Source organism: Staurois parvus, unplaced genomic scaffold (assembly GCF_062004578.1).
Source record: "Staurois parvus isolate SC_StPar_1 unplaced genomic scaffold, SC_StPar_1.0 ptg000321l, whole genome shotgun sequence".
Lineage (NCBI taxonomy): Eukaryota > Metazoa > Chordata > Amphibia > Anura > Ranidae > Staurois > Staurois parvus.
The window spans coordinates 3,400,242-3,414,373 of record NW_028318117.1 but is presented as its reverse complement, the minus strand read 5'-3'; the positions used below and the strand labels follow the sequence as shown (position 1 = coordinate 3,414,373).

General features: G+C 41.0%; 1 protein-coding gene across 1 annotated transcript in view; it reads right to left on the bottom strand.

Annotated features, from left to right (window-relative positions):
- Positions 1 to 14,132, bottom strand: part of NLK (nemo like kinase) — a 259,388-nt gene that overhangs the window by 68,488 nt on the left and 176,768 nt on the right. The window contains exons 5-6 of the mRNA XM_089683759.1: positions 12,557 to 12,642; positions 5,221 to 5,430 (exon numbers count right to left, since the gene is read on the bottom strand). Coding sequence (XP_089539885.1) covers positions 5,221 to 5,430; positions 12,557 to 12,642 — 296 coding nt within the window. The remainder of the gene's footprint in view (positions 1 to 5,220; positions 5,431 to 12,556; positions 12,643 to 14,132) is intronic.

Below are 14,132 nucleotides of genomic sequence, written 5' to 3'. Positions count from 1 at the left end.
GTCTCTGGTCATCCCCGTGCTGTCCGCAGTCTCTGGTCATCCCCGTGCTGTCCGCAGTCTCTGGTCATCCCTGTGCTGTCCGCAGTCTCTGGTCATCTCCTGTACTGTGTCTGCAGTCCATTAGTTCAGAATTTTTTATTCCTGTTTTCTGCCACTAAAACCTAGGTGCGTCTTATGGTCAGGTGCGTCTTATACGGCGAAAAATACGGTAATTTATTTCCGATTTGCCAGTTTGTGACATCCTGCCTAAAATTTCTCATACTTTAGAACAGTTTATATACCATGCCACATTGTGCAAAATTGTTTTATTGCTCGTCACATTGGCTGCCTTGAGATATCCACCATTCTGGGTTGTGACAAAATCTTAAGGCGCGAACCAGTGATGAAGAGATTTTATTCTTCTGATATTAGGGTATTGCTTAGTGCATATGCTCTCTACATAACATACTGTACTGTATGCAAAACATATGAAGCCAAAATATGAGCTGATCCGGGGTCGGAAACCCCTTAATTGAAATGTACTGGACTATTGTGGGCAGGTGACTGGTAGATTGTGTCCGACCCCACCATGCAACAGCTCACCCCACAGTGCTGCCTCTGCACAGCAATCAAAGAATTCTATACCACCATCACGTTTCCTCACCAGCTACAAATAACTTTATTTCCAATTATACATAACAAAATTTTTTAGTTCGCTGTATATCTGGTTTAAGTGGAAATAATGATTTTTGGAGCTGAAGCGAAAAAATTATGCATTTTACAGATTAGTATGTAGAAAAATAAATCCAGGAGTACATCATGAGACACAGAGCAAGCCATATTAATGACTATGTGGGTTATATACCGACATTGGCCGACCAAACAGTAAGTCCTCCCCCATATGACCCCTCCTACACAGGAAGTACTCAGTTTTTGTAGCAAGCAATGAAAATCCAGGAAAAAAGGGAGGGACCTCTGTGTCCCGTGATGTACACCGTGATGACACAGAAATGGATTTGACAGGTAAGTGTATAGAAAAAAAATCCAATTTTCTTTATCATACATCATAGGACACAGAGCAGGCCATAATAATGTGGGAGGTCCCATAGCAATAACCTTGAGGGGTGGGTGACATCACAATAACCACCGCCAACATCCCCAAAAAGGAGCTATTCAGCTCTACGTAAAACACTGCGGCCAAAGACAGTATCTTCTGTGGCTCTGACATACACCTGTTAAAACCTTGTGAATGTATGAACCAAGGACCATGTAGCAGCCTTGCACACCTGAGCAACTGACACCTGGTGGCGGATAGCCCAAGATACCCCCACACTCCTGGTAGAGCGTGCTTTCACCCGAAAGGGTGGAAGGAACCTTGCTCTTTAAACCACAGGCTTGAATGATTAACTGACAAATCCACTTAGAAATAGTTGATTTGGATGCCGCTTGTCCTCTCCTGGGACCTTCTGGTAAAATAAACAAGGAATCAGCCTAATCTGCACCATCATTCTCAAAAAGACCCTTATTGCCCGAACCACATCCAGGCCATGCAAAGATCATTTTGCTGACTAAGTCCTAGGCAAAACACAACAGTCTTCCCCCCAACCCGCATCAGTGGGGGTGCCCTTTCATCATGAAGCAGACTTAGAATCTGACCTGGCATGTATTTGCACCCAGGGTTTCTTCTGGCCCTGAAATTTTCCCGTATACACAAAGCCCTGTGTACAGCAAAATGCTTGACAACTGGAAGCAGCACCAAAGTGCCTGGCCTCTTAAAGATCAGGCATTTAAACTTTCTCTAAAGGGTAAAAGTGTACTTTTTCCCCCTGAGATTTTCTGGATATACTTGTCTAGGTCCTCCCTAAACAAATGTTCTCCATGAAGGGAAAAACCTGCCAACAATCTTTTGTATGGTAGTTCCGCCGCCAAACTCTTTAGCCACACAAGATCCTGCGCATGTGTACCAGCAGAAGGGCCATGCAAGAGATCTGCTGAATTGAATCCTTAAAAAGGCATCAACTGCAAAACACAAGACCTGTGGTAAATCTGCCAAATCCACAACCATAGCCTCCTCCAAGATAGATAGTCTTTTAACCACCTGTTTAACACGGTCATTCAGAAAAAGAGGCCTTAAGGAGCGAATCTAATTTCTTATCCATTGGATCCTTAAACATCTGGGCATTATCCACAGGACAATTTAAATGCTTATTCTGGAAAGACACAGCTGCTCCTACCCTCGGCATGCCCCACTTTCTAACAAACGTCTCCATAGGATACGGAAAGGAGAATCTTTAAGGCAAAACAAAAACTGGGTGCTCCCAGTCAGAATACATAACTTGCTCCAAAAGAGAATGCACTGGAAATGCCTGAGTACTTTGAGGCGGCTTTAATAAGCCCAAAGGGGAAGAATAGACCTCAGATGCCTCCCACTGGGGGGTAACTTGAAACCTGACCGGACCATGACCATGAGGGTCTTAACTAATAACCTCTGTGATTAAGAAGCAGAACCACCCTGCTTCTCATTAGGCTGTGATTCCTCTGACAGAGAATCAATTGCCTGACCCTCTTCAACAACCTCTACCGCATCTACATCTTCAGGTTCCAACCACTCTTGTTCAAGGACTGGTGGGTCCAAAGATGAGGATCTCTCACTTTTTACCTCCCTGAGCCACCAATGTAACCATCCCAGCAATCTAGTCTTCTAGCCCTGCTAAGGCTGATGCAAGATCCTCCTTAGTTACATACCCGGAAGCAGATGCACCGGTAGTAGCCACAATGCCGGATAAATGCAGCGGCTCAGATTGATCTGTTGCCCCAGGTCTTTCAGGCGAGGATAACACAGTAGAACTTCAGCTAGGTTCCACAGTACCTAGCGGTGGTACATTGTCACCCTTTGCTGTGCCTCCCCCACGCCGCTTTCTGGATGATATTACCTCCACTAGCGTTACAAGAACTAGCATGTAAGAATTGAATCAAAACACAGCATGCACTGCTTAAAAGTGAAACACACTCCAATGCTGTCCACTGAAAAAAGGAGGTAGCATGTACAAAACCCTCCTGCCTGAAACTCCCAGGGAAGTACTCATGTGCCCTTTAGAATTACCTGCTCTGTGACCTGGCCATCCCTCAAGGGTCCCGCAGCGGTAGCAGTGGCTGCAGCAGCTCACATGTAACAGGCAGCATCCTATGTAAACAATATGGGTGACTTCCTCTTACCGCTACCACTGCACATGCACCCCCGCTGCACTTGCATGCTCCCACCACATGCGCGTGCCCACGTGGTAACAGACTCCCTCAAGCAGCCAAAATTAGATATTACAGGCAGTTTACATGCAAAAAGAAGTACTCCCCCTGGATGTCTTCGCAGTCAACCATAGCAGACTACTCCTAAAGACTTTCAAGGACTCTGTCCCCTTTTTTAAAGGGACCCGTATAGCATCCTGCTGGAAGAGCCTTGGTCAGATCAAACTGCACAGGATTTCGAAAATGCAGGGTCCAGCGCCATAAAGCAGGCAGGCAGGCAAAACTCAGAGGATTCTTTTCCTTATCCAGCGAGGCTCGGGTAACATCTACTTTAGCTAACAGCTTTTCAAATGGATCTCAATCAAGGGATTGAGACACTTGACTCTCAGTAGGATCGTTCCGAACCTCCCAGTATGCTTCACAGAGCATATGCAGCACATGTTTAGTGAACATCCACCTTAAAGAGACTGGTGAAAAACTGAGTACTTCCAGTGTAGGAGTTATATGGGGGAAGACTTCCTGTTTGGTCGGCCAGTGTCCATTCACCTATAGGTGGCATATAACCCACATAGTCATTATTATGGCCTGCTCTGTGTCCCGTGATGTACAATAAATAAAACATGACCAAGGTATGTCTTTCTTTGAATACAGTGTACAAGAGAAGGACGACCCCCATTGAGTGGGGCAATGAACCCTGCACTCTGCGCTGCATACTACTGACTTCTGAACTCCGTGTTACATACTACTAACCTCTGAATTTTGTGCTAATTACTAACAACCAGTGAACCCGGAGTAAGTCCTAGTTTACACTTGCAGTTGGGGGGCAGTAGACAAACCACCCTCACCCACTACTCCCTCTGATAAAGCAAAGCCAGGGTATGGAAGTGTACATGTGCTGCTGCACTTTGCAATATGTTGCAACAAAATGAATCCTCATTGTCTCTTATGGCAGACAGTACCACCAGCTGAATGCAACCCGTTCAATTGAATGGGGGCACCCTTCAACCAGCCCACAACCATGTTGTGTGTGCAGTTGCAGCTCGTTGCTGCAAGGGTTTAAGGGCTTAAAACAGGTAGTGAGATGATATAACACCTTCTCACTGCTTGTGAAATGGCCTCTGAAGAGCAATCCAACACGGATCACTCTTAACATGGCAAAGTGTGTGTAAATTTACTTCTGACCCCCTGAAATGCATATTTCCAATGTCTAAATCCTGCTTTACTTACAAATCATTTCTGAACTCTGTTACTTCTTACCCCTGAGTTGCATATTACTGATCTCTGAACTCCACATTACATATTCCTGACTCTTGAACTCTGCGATGCAGACTACTGACCTCAGTGTTACTTACTAATGACCTCTAAACTCTGTATTACTTATGACTGACAACCAGATCACAAAGCACCATCCATATCTTTATTTATGCCATCTTGACTGGAAGTCTTTATAACTCTCTTTGAAACCAATGTGAATATCTCCCAGTCTGGTTCTGATTGGCCAAACTGTTGTATGCACAATAGGTTCTCTGCAGTAAAAGAAGATGACACTGACACTTTATCAAGCAAGGTGCAAACTCAGTTAGCTCCAAGATTGGTAAAAGGTGAGACATGGCCTGAAATGTTGCTATGTAAAATGGGAGCTTGATTATTTTTGTCCAGCCATGTGTATGCAAAAAAAAAGGGAAAGCACTTTTAAAAAGGAAAACCTATGTGAAGATGTACTATGTTTTAGCATACTTTCTGTTAGTATATGTATGTGAGTCAGCTTCTTCCACTGCAGACTTCTCACATATACTTTCAAGGCAGATTTCCTTCAAATGTCAAATAACCTGCATTTCACACACAGACGAGAAATTTAAGCCCAGAGGGTCACAAGAAAAAAGATCGGTAAATCAATATGAATCATATATTCAAGAATTCAGTAAAATATTAAGGTGATCTGTATAGTTTTTATCCCCGTTACCTTCAGTGAGTTGAAATAAAAAAAAAACCATTTACCTGTTGTATTGGACTTTGTGCCTGAAATAATATTCTTCGTCCAAGCAGCTCTGCAAAGATGCATCCTACAGACCAGATGTCTATAGCATTAGTGTAATGACGGCTCCCCATTAGGATTTCAGGAGCCCGATAATACTGAGTGACAACTTCCTGAGTCATATGACGAGATTCGTCAAGTTCTTCCACCCTTGCCAATCCAAAGTCACAAATCTGGTAAAGAAGAAAAAAAAGAAAAGAAAAAAAAAAAAAAAAAAAAAGGTTAGAATACATATGTGTGTATATATATATATATATATATATATATATATATATATATATATATATATATATTTTTTTTTGTAAGTCAACCTATAAGCAGACACTTTGTAAAGAGCATTTCTAACTTTTTTTTTTTTTTTTTTAATTTTTAATGTTGCTGGGAAAGGCTATAAACCCAGTCAGGTTTTTATTGCTTTCAGTGTTCATATTTGGGCGATTCTCCTTCTCTATGGGTCCTGGGGACCACCGTCACTGAAACGAGTTGTGATTGTAAACCCACAATTTTACAACTGACAATACAATAGGAGGTATCCCCTGTACTGGTGATATCACATGAGATCTCCCCTTATTTTGGAAAGGGATTATATTGTATTTCTGAAACAGGAAGTGAAGGGAAATTTCCCCAGTAGGGAAAAGAAAATGAAACAATGTTATAAAAGACTTATGGCTAGAGATGCACAATTAAAAAATATTAAACAGAATCAACTTAAAGTGATTGTAAAGGCTCATGTTTTTTTTCACATTCATGCATTCTTTGCATGAAGGTAAAAACCTGTGTTCAGCAGCACCCCCAGCCACCCTAAAATTACCCGAGCCCCATCCAGATACAACGATGTGCACAAGAGCAGAGGCTCTCCCCCGTCCCTCCCTCCTCATTGGCCTCAGAGGCAGCAGCCGCAGCCTATGGCTCCTGCTACTGTCAATCACAGCCAGTGAGGCAATGAGGAGAGAGGGGGTGGGGCCAAGCTGCACTCCGTGCATCAATGCACGTACAGAGGAGCGGTTTAGGAATGAGCCTGCTTGGGTGCCCCCATAGCAAGCTGCTTGCTATGGGCCACTAGGCATAAGGGAGGGACCTGGAGTGCCGGCAGGGGGACCCGTGAAGAGGAGGATCAGGGCTGTCCTGAGCAAAACCACTGCACAGAAGCAGGTGAGTATAACAGGTTATCGCCTGATAAGGGACTAAACTGTAGGCATTTGCAAATGCTCAGTTTGGTGTGTATTGCTAGAGAGGTTTTTTTTTTTTCTTGGGAGAGTGCATGTGATTAGCTCAGGGCCAATCAGCACTGGTCAGACAGAGGTCAGGGGTTTTTAAATCCTCCTAGAGCAGAAAGAAAACTCCTTCTACAGACGTTAGCTAGTACTGGGCTGGACACAGATAGAAGTCACAAGATGCTCTAACATATGATGAGAAAAGTATTTAGCAGTTTAGAGTTACTAAAATAATTGCATTTCCATGTAGTGCGTACAGTGGGAGAACAGATATAGTGGATGCAGTGTACTGGGTTTAGCAGCACTAATTCTAGAAATGTTTTAAAGAAAAGCTAACAAAAATGCACAAGATAGTACAATCAGGGGCATGTTTTTGACAGCCTGTGTGCATTTTACCTTGAAGTTGTCAGTTTGTGCATTACTATTAAAAGAGAGAAGCAGTAGACATATAAGCTTCCAACTTGTGTTTAACAAAAGATACCCCCACTGGGGAGTCAAGACCTTCTCAGCCTGTGTTCCTTGCCACAATAAGAAGCAGTCACAAAAGGAATATAAATAGAAAACACAAATATAACCACAATTCTACTGCAAAACCTGGAATCTACTAATCACATTGCAGCTAGCTTACAACCTATGTTGCCGAACAGAAGCAACACTGTTATTCAGGTGGGTTGTAAAGGAACAACACTACTTAAAATCTTATTCTTCATACGCATACACATGTGCATTCAAATATTTCATAACCACAAAATCCATGTGCAAAAACAAAAATCAACAGTGTCAAACATATAATCTAAGCAACAGAATCTTAATTTGTGTAAATAAAATTATAAACCCATCCAAAGGATTAGGGCTCGTTCACACTAGAATACACTGCGGGAGAGCCGCAGTCCCGTGTGGCTTCCTGCACCGCATTCCAATTGCAATGCCCTTGTGATCTGCTGTGGGAATCAGTTCCAATGTTAACGACACTCCAAACGCAGGTCGCAATGCATTTAACTTGTCCGCACCAGATCGCTTGGCATAAAAGTACCATGCGATGCCATTGATGTGCGTTTCAAAAAGTAGTGCATGCACGGTTTTTGGTGCAGTGCCATTTCAGCCCATTCAAAATGATGACTGATGAATGATATTTTTCTAATTTACATAAATAATAGATGTAAATAACAGTCAGCATAATTCTCATGTTACAACTATTAAGAGCACAATTCAAATTTTATTGAACAAACCTCCTAATAACAGGATTTTTGTTAAACATAAAAAAAACTTACAATGCACTGTTCCAAATTATTACGTACAGTAAGTTTCAAAACACTTTATAGGTTGTAAAGAACTGAAAATTGTCATTTGTTGTGTTTGCAGCATATTTACTGAAATCAAAAGCTATTTCAAATCAAAAAACTTTTAACAACATTTTAACAGGTCACGTTAATTGTAACATAGGACCCCTTATTTGATAGCAGCTTCACAAGTCTTGCATCCATTGAACTTGTGAGTTTTTGGACAGTTTCTGCTTGAATTTGTTTGCCAGATGTCAGAATAGCCTCCCAGAGCTGCTGTTTGGATGTAAACTTCCTCCCACCCCCATAGATCTTTTGCTTGAGGATGCTCCAAAGGTTCTCAATAGGATTGAGGTCAGGGGAAGATGGAGGCCACACCATGACTCTCTCACCTTTTATCCCCATAACAGCCATTGATGCAGAGGTATTCTTTGCAGCATGAGATGGTGCATTGTCATGCATGAAGATGATTTTATTACGGAAAGCATAGTTCTTCCTTCTGTACCAGGGAAGAAAGTGGTGAGTCATAAACTCCACAAACCTTGCAGAGGTCATCTTTACACCTTTGGGGACCCTAAAGGGGACAACCAGCTCTGTTCCCATGATTCCGGCCCAAAACATGACTCCACCACCGCCTTGCTGATGTCGCATCCTTGTTGGAACAGGATGGCCGTCCACCAACCATCCACTACTCTATCCATCTGGACCATCCAAGGTTGCACGGCACTCATCAGTGAACAGGACTGTTTGAAAATTAGTTTTCATGTATTTTTCTGCCCAATGCAGCCATTTCTGCTTGTGAGCATTGGTTATTGGTGGCCGAATAGAAGGTTTATGCACAGTTGCAAGACTCTGGAGGACTCTACACCTTGATATCCGTGGGACTCCAGAGGCACCAGCAGCTTCAAATATCTGTTTGCTGCTATGTAATGGTATTTTAGCAGCTGCTCCCTTGATCCGATGCATGGATCTGGCAGAAATCTTCCTCAATGTGCCTTTATCTGCATGAACCAGTCTGTGCTCTGAATCAACCACAAATCTCTTAATAGTGCGATGATCACGCTTAAGTTTTCATGAAATATCGAATGTTGTCATACCTCTTCCAAGGCATTGAACTATTTCACTCTTTTTGCCAGCAAAAAGATCCTTTTTCTTCCCCATATTGCTTGAAAATGGTGCTCTGCTTAATAATGTGGAACACCCTCCTTTAGTAGTTTTTCCTTAAATTGTGCTCACTGGCCAATCTAATTATCACAGGTGTACGAGACTGTTTTCAGTGATCAAAAGAGCCCTGACACACAATGCCATCCATGAGATAAACTGAAAAACAAAATATTTAATCTTTGTGACACTTAAATAGAATTTGCATAATAATTTGGAACGCGGTGTATATCCCAAATCCAGCAGCAATGTGATAAAGTACTCATGGTGCAAAAACAGCAAAGTGCTCCAGTGCCAAGGTGCAACTCCCCTGCAAAGCAGCTTACCAGATATAGCGATTTCACACAGATCTAAAAATGCTTTTGCACATAAAAAAAAAGCCAGCAGCTCCACTGGCCAGCTCAGAACGCCATCCACCTTACAGGGATCATGGATTGACAGCTCTGGTTTTACATGTCACTTTTCCTATTATGAAGAAACTGCTGTTTTTTTTAATCCATTCTCAAACTGATGAAAGCGCTTTTAGATCTCCTGTGTGTGAGATCGCTACATCTGGCACTAAAATTCATGAGTATATTTTTGCAGAAAATTTGGTTTGATAAACAGCTGCAAAAATGTTGTGAGACACAAATTCCAACAACCACAATTTTATTCTCCAGGGCCTCTGCTATCAAAAATACATAATGTTTGGGGGTTACAAGTAATTTTCTAACAAAAAATACGGGTTTTAACATGTATGACAGAAATATCGGAATTGGTCTGCACAGAAAGTGGTTAGGATAATAGTTTTAACAATTAAAGTATGCCAAGTTTTGAAAGTGGCACCAGGAGGAAGATAGCCAGTTTTTTTTTTCTTTTTTAATAACTTCCTACCTATAAGTCCTCATGCACACTGGACATTTTTACAGCTGCTGTTCTTGGCTTTTGACCTTTTTTTCTACAGCCAGTAAACTCCCCAGCATGTTACCCTATATTTCCATGCACACATCGGCTGTAATCAGCGTTTTTTGGCAGGGGCGCTTTTTGGCTGGAAAAAAAACCCAGAACTAGAACAGCTGTAAAAATGAACTAATGCTGAAAAACGCGGCAAAAAACCCTGTTAAAAAAAAAACAAAAACACAAAAAAGCAGCTAAATGCGAATACAAAAATGCTAAAAAAAAAATGCTGAAAAACCTCACATTTTAAACTTGACTTTACACAGCTAACGTTAGCAGCGTTACTAAAACGCCCAGTGTGCATGGAGCCTAAATGCCATTCTTGTTCAGTGTTTTTTTCAGTGATAAGCACATACGGTATGTAAACCCAGAGATTCCTGCAGATTTTGTACATCTTTCTCGAATTTTGTGTCACCTGTTGGATTGTGTGATTTTTCCTAGCACTGCTCCTAGTAGTATAGCTACAATCCTGCAGTTATTCCATTTGTAAAAACGGCCTCACTTGGCTTGATGCAGGTACTTTTATTTAGAATTAATTTTATACGATGAGCAACAATATTGTTTCTTTTAATTGGATCGTACTGAATTTCAAAATACTCTTCAGTAAAGAGCAGGTAGCCGAAGGTCTGCGATTTTTATTTAAACAGCAATGAAGGACAAACACACATTGTATTGGACAGTGGACCCAAACTACCTTCTTTTCAAGATATCAGGGGTTTACATGCTTTTCCCACCCTTTAAACTGACTTTTTAGAAATTATTAAATGTAAAATGTAAAAAGCAGCCAAGCAACAGATGCCTATTAGAGCTACTGGCTATAAAAGGTGGTCAGCAGTTCCATAATGAAGCTTCATATAAGATGCTCTGCAAAAAAAAGTATTTGGCATGCAGGTATCTGTACATATTCAAGGAAAGAATTAGTTTAACCTTAGAAATCTGGCTAAAGGTTTAGATAAACCGACTGCCTTTACATATTATTACATATTCGTGTTACCCACACTGCCCCTAAGCTTTGTTAAGGTATACCTGCCCACTGACATTCAATGACAGTCTCCAAGTTCAATTGTTTTCAGGTGACTGGAGGGTGAGATTCATCAAATGAGTCATCAAGGAAGTTAGACTATATTATATGCACAACATTTTTCCCATTAATGTCAGATGTATCTGCCTTTCCCTTAGCTAGGTTCTTTGAGGGGTCAGAGCAGAAACAATTTATATTTAAAACTCCACTCAATGTAGATATAGAAAAGACACAAATTAACACAGCTATGTATTATTACATAACACAAATTTGAGTGCAAGCAGTTTAAGTACTTGAATTTGATTTGTATCAGCCTTCTGCAGTGCTTGTACAGCAGATCTCAGGGAGGAGAATGGAGAAGCAGTACACAATGCCGATCATGTATACTGCAGTGAAAGGGGAATGTTAAAGTATAACTAAAGGTAAAACTTTTTTTTTAAGTTTTGAATAGAGTGGAGAGAGATTAGAATGCATATCAGTGTTAATGGCTTTCTGTTCCCTCGACGGAGAAATTCACCCTCTATTTGTCCAGTTTACCATTATTATTGGAGGCCAGTTCACACCACATACAGTCCAATGCATTTTTTTTTCTGCATCAAAAATGCATTAAGAGTAGGTTACATGGTTTCTAATGGCATAGTTCACGCCAGTGTGGTCAGTTCCAGTGCATTCCAGTTCCAGAAAAAAAAAAGTAGAACATGCTGCATTTTTTTAACTGTACTGGAACACAGTAAAACGCATCAAACATGCACTGAAACGCACCTAAACACGCTGGAACGCACATGTCCTTTAAGTTGTAGACAAAAGAGGAAATAAATTAACCAGAACACATCAAAAACACGCATCCGGAACACATCTGGACTGCGTTTCTACTGTGTGAACTGGCACTGAATGTAAAAGAAAATCTAAAATTTTGGGCTGTCCCCAGAAATGTAATCCTCCAATGGGGACACTAGTTCTTGTGACCTGGGAATCCCCAAGGAATTTCCTTAATTTGTAAGGCTTTCCTCTTACTTCCTGTTTGGCTATGGGACAGGAAATTAAGAGAAATCTCCACAAAAGGATACAGATGCCAAACAAAAAAAAATAAAAAATCTACTTTTAAAAGGGAGGAGAGAGCAGTGTTGCAGATATAAGCTCAGTGTGCTCCTTCTCCTCTAACTGTCCATTTATAGGGCGGAGAGGGAAACTGTTAGTGCAAATGAAATGGCAGCAGAGAAAGATCAGGTACCCTGTCCTGCTAGACAGGGCTGTGCTGTAAAGCAGAGCTCTTCAAATCTAAATACTAGATGAAGGAAATAAAGGTCCTTTACTAGATAAAAACACCTCCTAAATATGTATAACATTTGTATTTTTTCAGCATATTTAGCCTTTTGCCTAACACTTCGCTTTAAACGATGACAGTCAGATGAACCAATTTGTTTTTTTCTATCCTTCTGAGACTTCAGCAGCTGGACCTCTGTACCACAACTCTCAGCTCTGCCCATATGACGGTTGTTACAAAGCGGTCTGACTGAACTCGAGACTGGTAGGAGGGCCAAGCTGGGAACTGTTTCAATGAGATATGAAGCCAATGAGTACTTCATCCACCAGCATTCACTCTCAGCTGAAATAACAGTTGGACAGAATCTAATATTCAGCATTTTTTTTTAAGCAGATACAAATAAAAAATAAATACAGAAACTACCTTAAGCACACAGTTGCTGTTCACGAGCAGATTCCCTGGTTTAATGTCTCGATGCAAAATGCCGGCTGAATGTAAATACTTCAGACCTTATTGAATGAAAAACACAACATATTTAAATGAATTGCGGTTTCACAATTTGAACATACATATGTGAAGACTTTTCTTGTGAGTGTTAACTAAATGACCTACGTGATTTAACCCACTTAAATACCCAAGTATATAAAATAAGGGCTTTATAACATAGGTACCAGCACCAATTCTGTACTTTCAGCAAGATGGTGAGGCACATGACTGTGCTTTAGAAATGTCTGGTGTTTTGGTTTTTTTGGGGGGTTTTTAAAGGAGAAGTAAAGCCAAAGCTATTTTATCATCTTGTAGGTCACTGGAGTCCAATTCGTTCTGCACTTATATGATCAATTGTCAGCAGACATCAAGCTACAGCCCACTGTCGGCTAATGTCACGTAGCCAGTCCAGGCTCTGAAAGGATCCCAACCATATGGTCAGGATCCACCCAGAAGCCTAGACTGGCAGCTTGCTCAGCCTCTCGGTAATGCACTAAGAAACAGAGCCAGCTTCCATCACTAGCCCAGCACTCCAGTGAGAGCTGGAAGGGCAAAGCAGAGAGCCAGAAACTGACAGTCATGGCTCTCTGCTCACAGTGAAGGAGATAACTGAGCAATCAGCAGTGTTTGATTGCGCAGTTCTCACTGCAGAGCCGGCAGGGGACAGATGTAACATCGGATCAATGCTGCATCCACCTAGGTGAGTATACATTTTTCCCTTTTAAAGTAGCAGTATGATTGCAGTTATGCCATAACACTGCTTTTTAAACGAGATCCATAGTGCTAAACATGGCCAATATAATACAAAACAGCTGTATATTTATTCAAAAGACTAAATATATCCATTGGTTTCTGCCAAAATGTATTAAAGTATATGTAAACGCTTATCTTGTAAAACAACCCCTTTATAAGTGATCACATTCCCTCTGTTCTGCATAAGAGCTGTGGGATGAGAAACAGCAGTACACTGATCTTCCCAATAAGAAGCTGTGTGTGTTTGATCATGGGAGGAGAGCAGACCGAGTTGCCAGCAGAGCTAGAGAATTGATCACACTGTGTTCTCCTGCCTAGTGTGGTCAGTTTTTAATAGGAAAGCAGAGGGACTGACAGGAAAACCACCCACAGGAAGCAATACAAAGAACAGGATACTTTTTCATACAAGTACATGGTACAGCAGGCACATATATGAAATATAAAATGTTGAGTTTACATATTCTTTAAAGAAAACTTAAAAAAAAAAAAAAAATTATTTATCCCTAGTATTTTGTAAATTAACACAAACCCTAGGTAAGATCTGCACTCATACACCAAAAAGAAGGTAGCACTGTGTTATGCAATAACAAGTACTACTAACTAGAGGCAAAAGTGCTCTTTTATGGTACGTCTCCCAATGCAATTTTTTTTTTTTCTTACAGTGGCATTTAATTTCACAAATGAATCCAAAAAGTTCTGAAACATTTGACATTTGATTTGTAGTCAGCACTTATAATATTTGAGGAAAAAATGAAAGAAC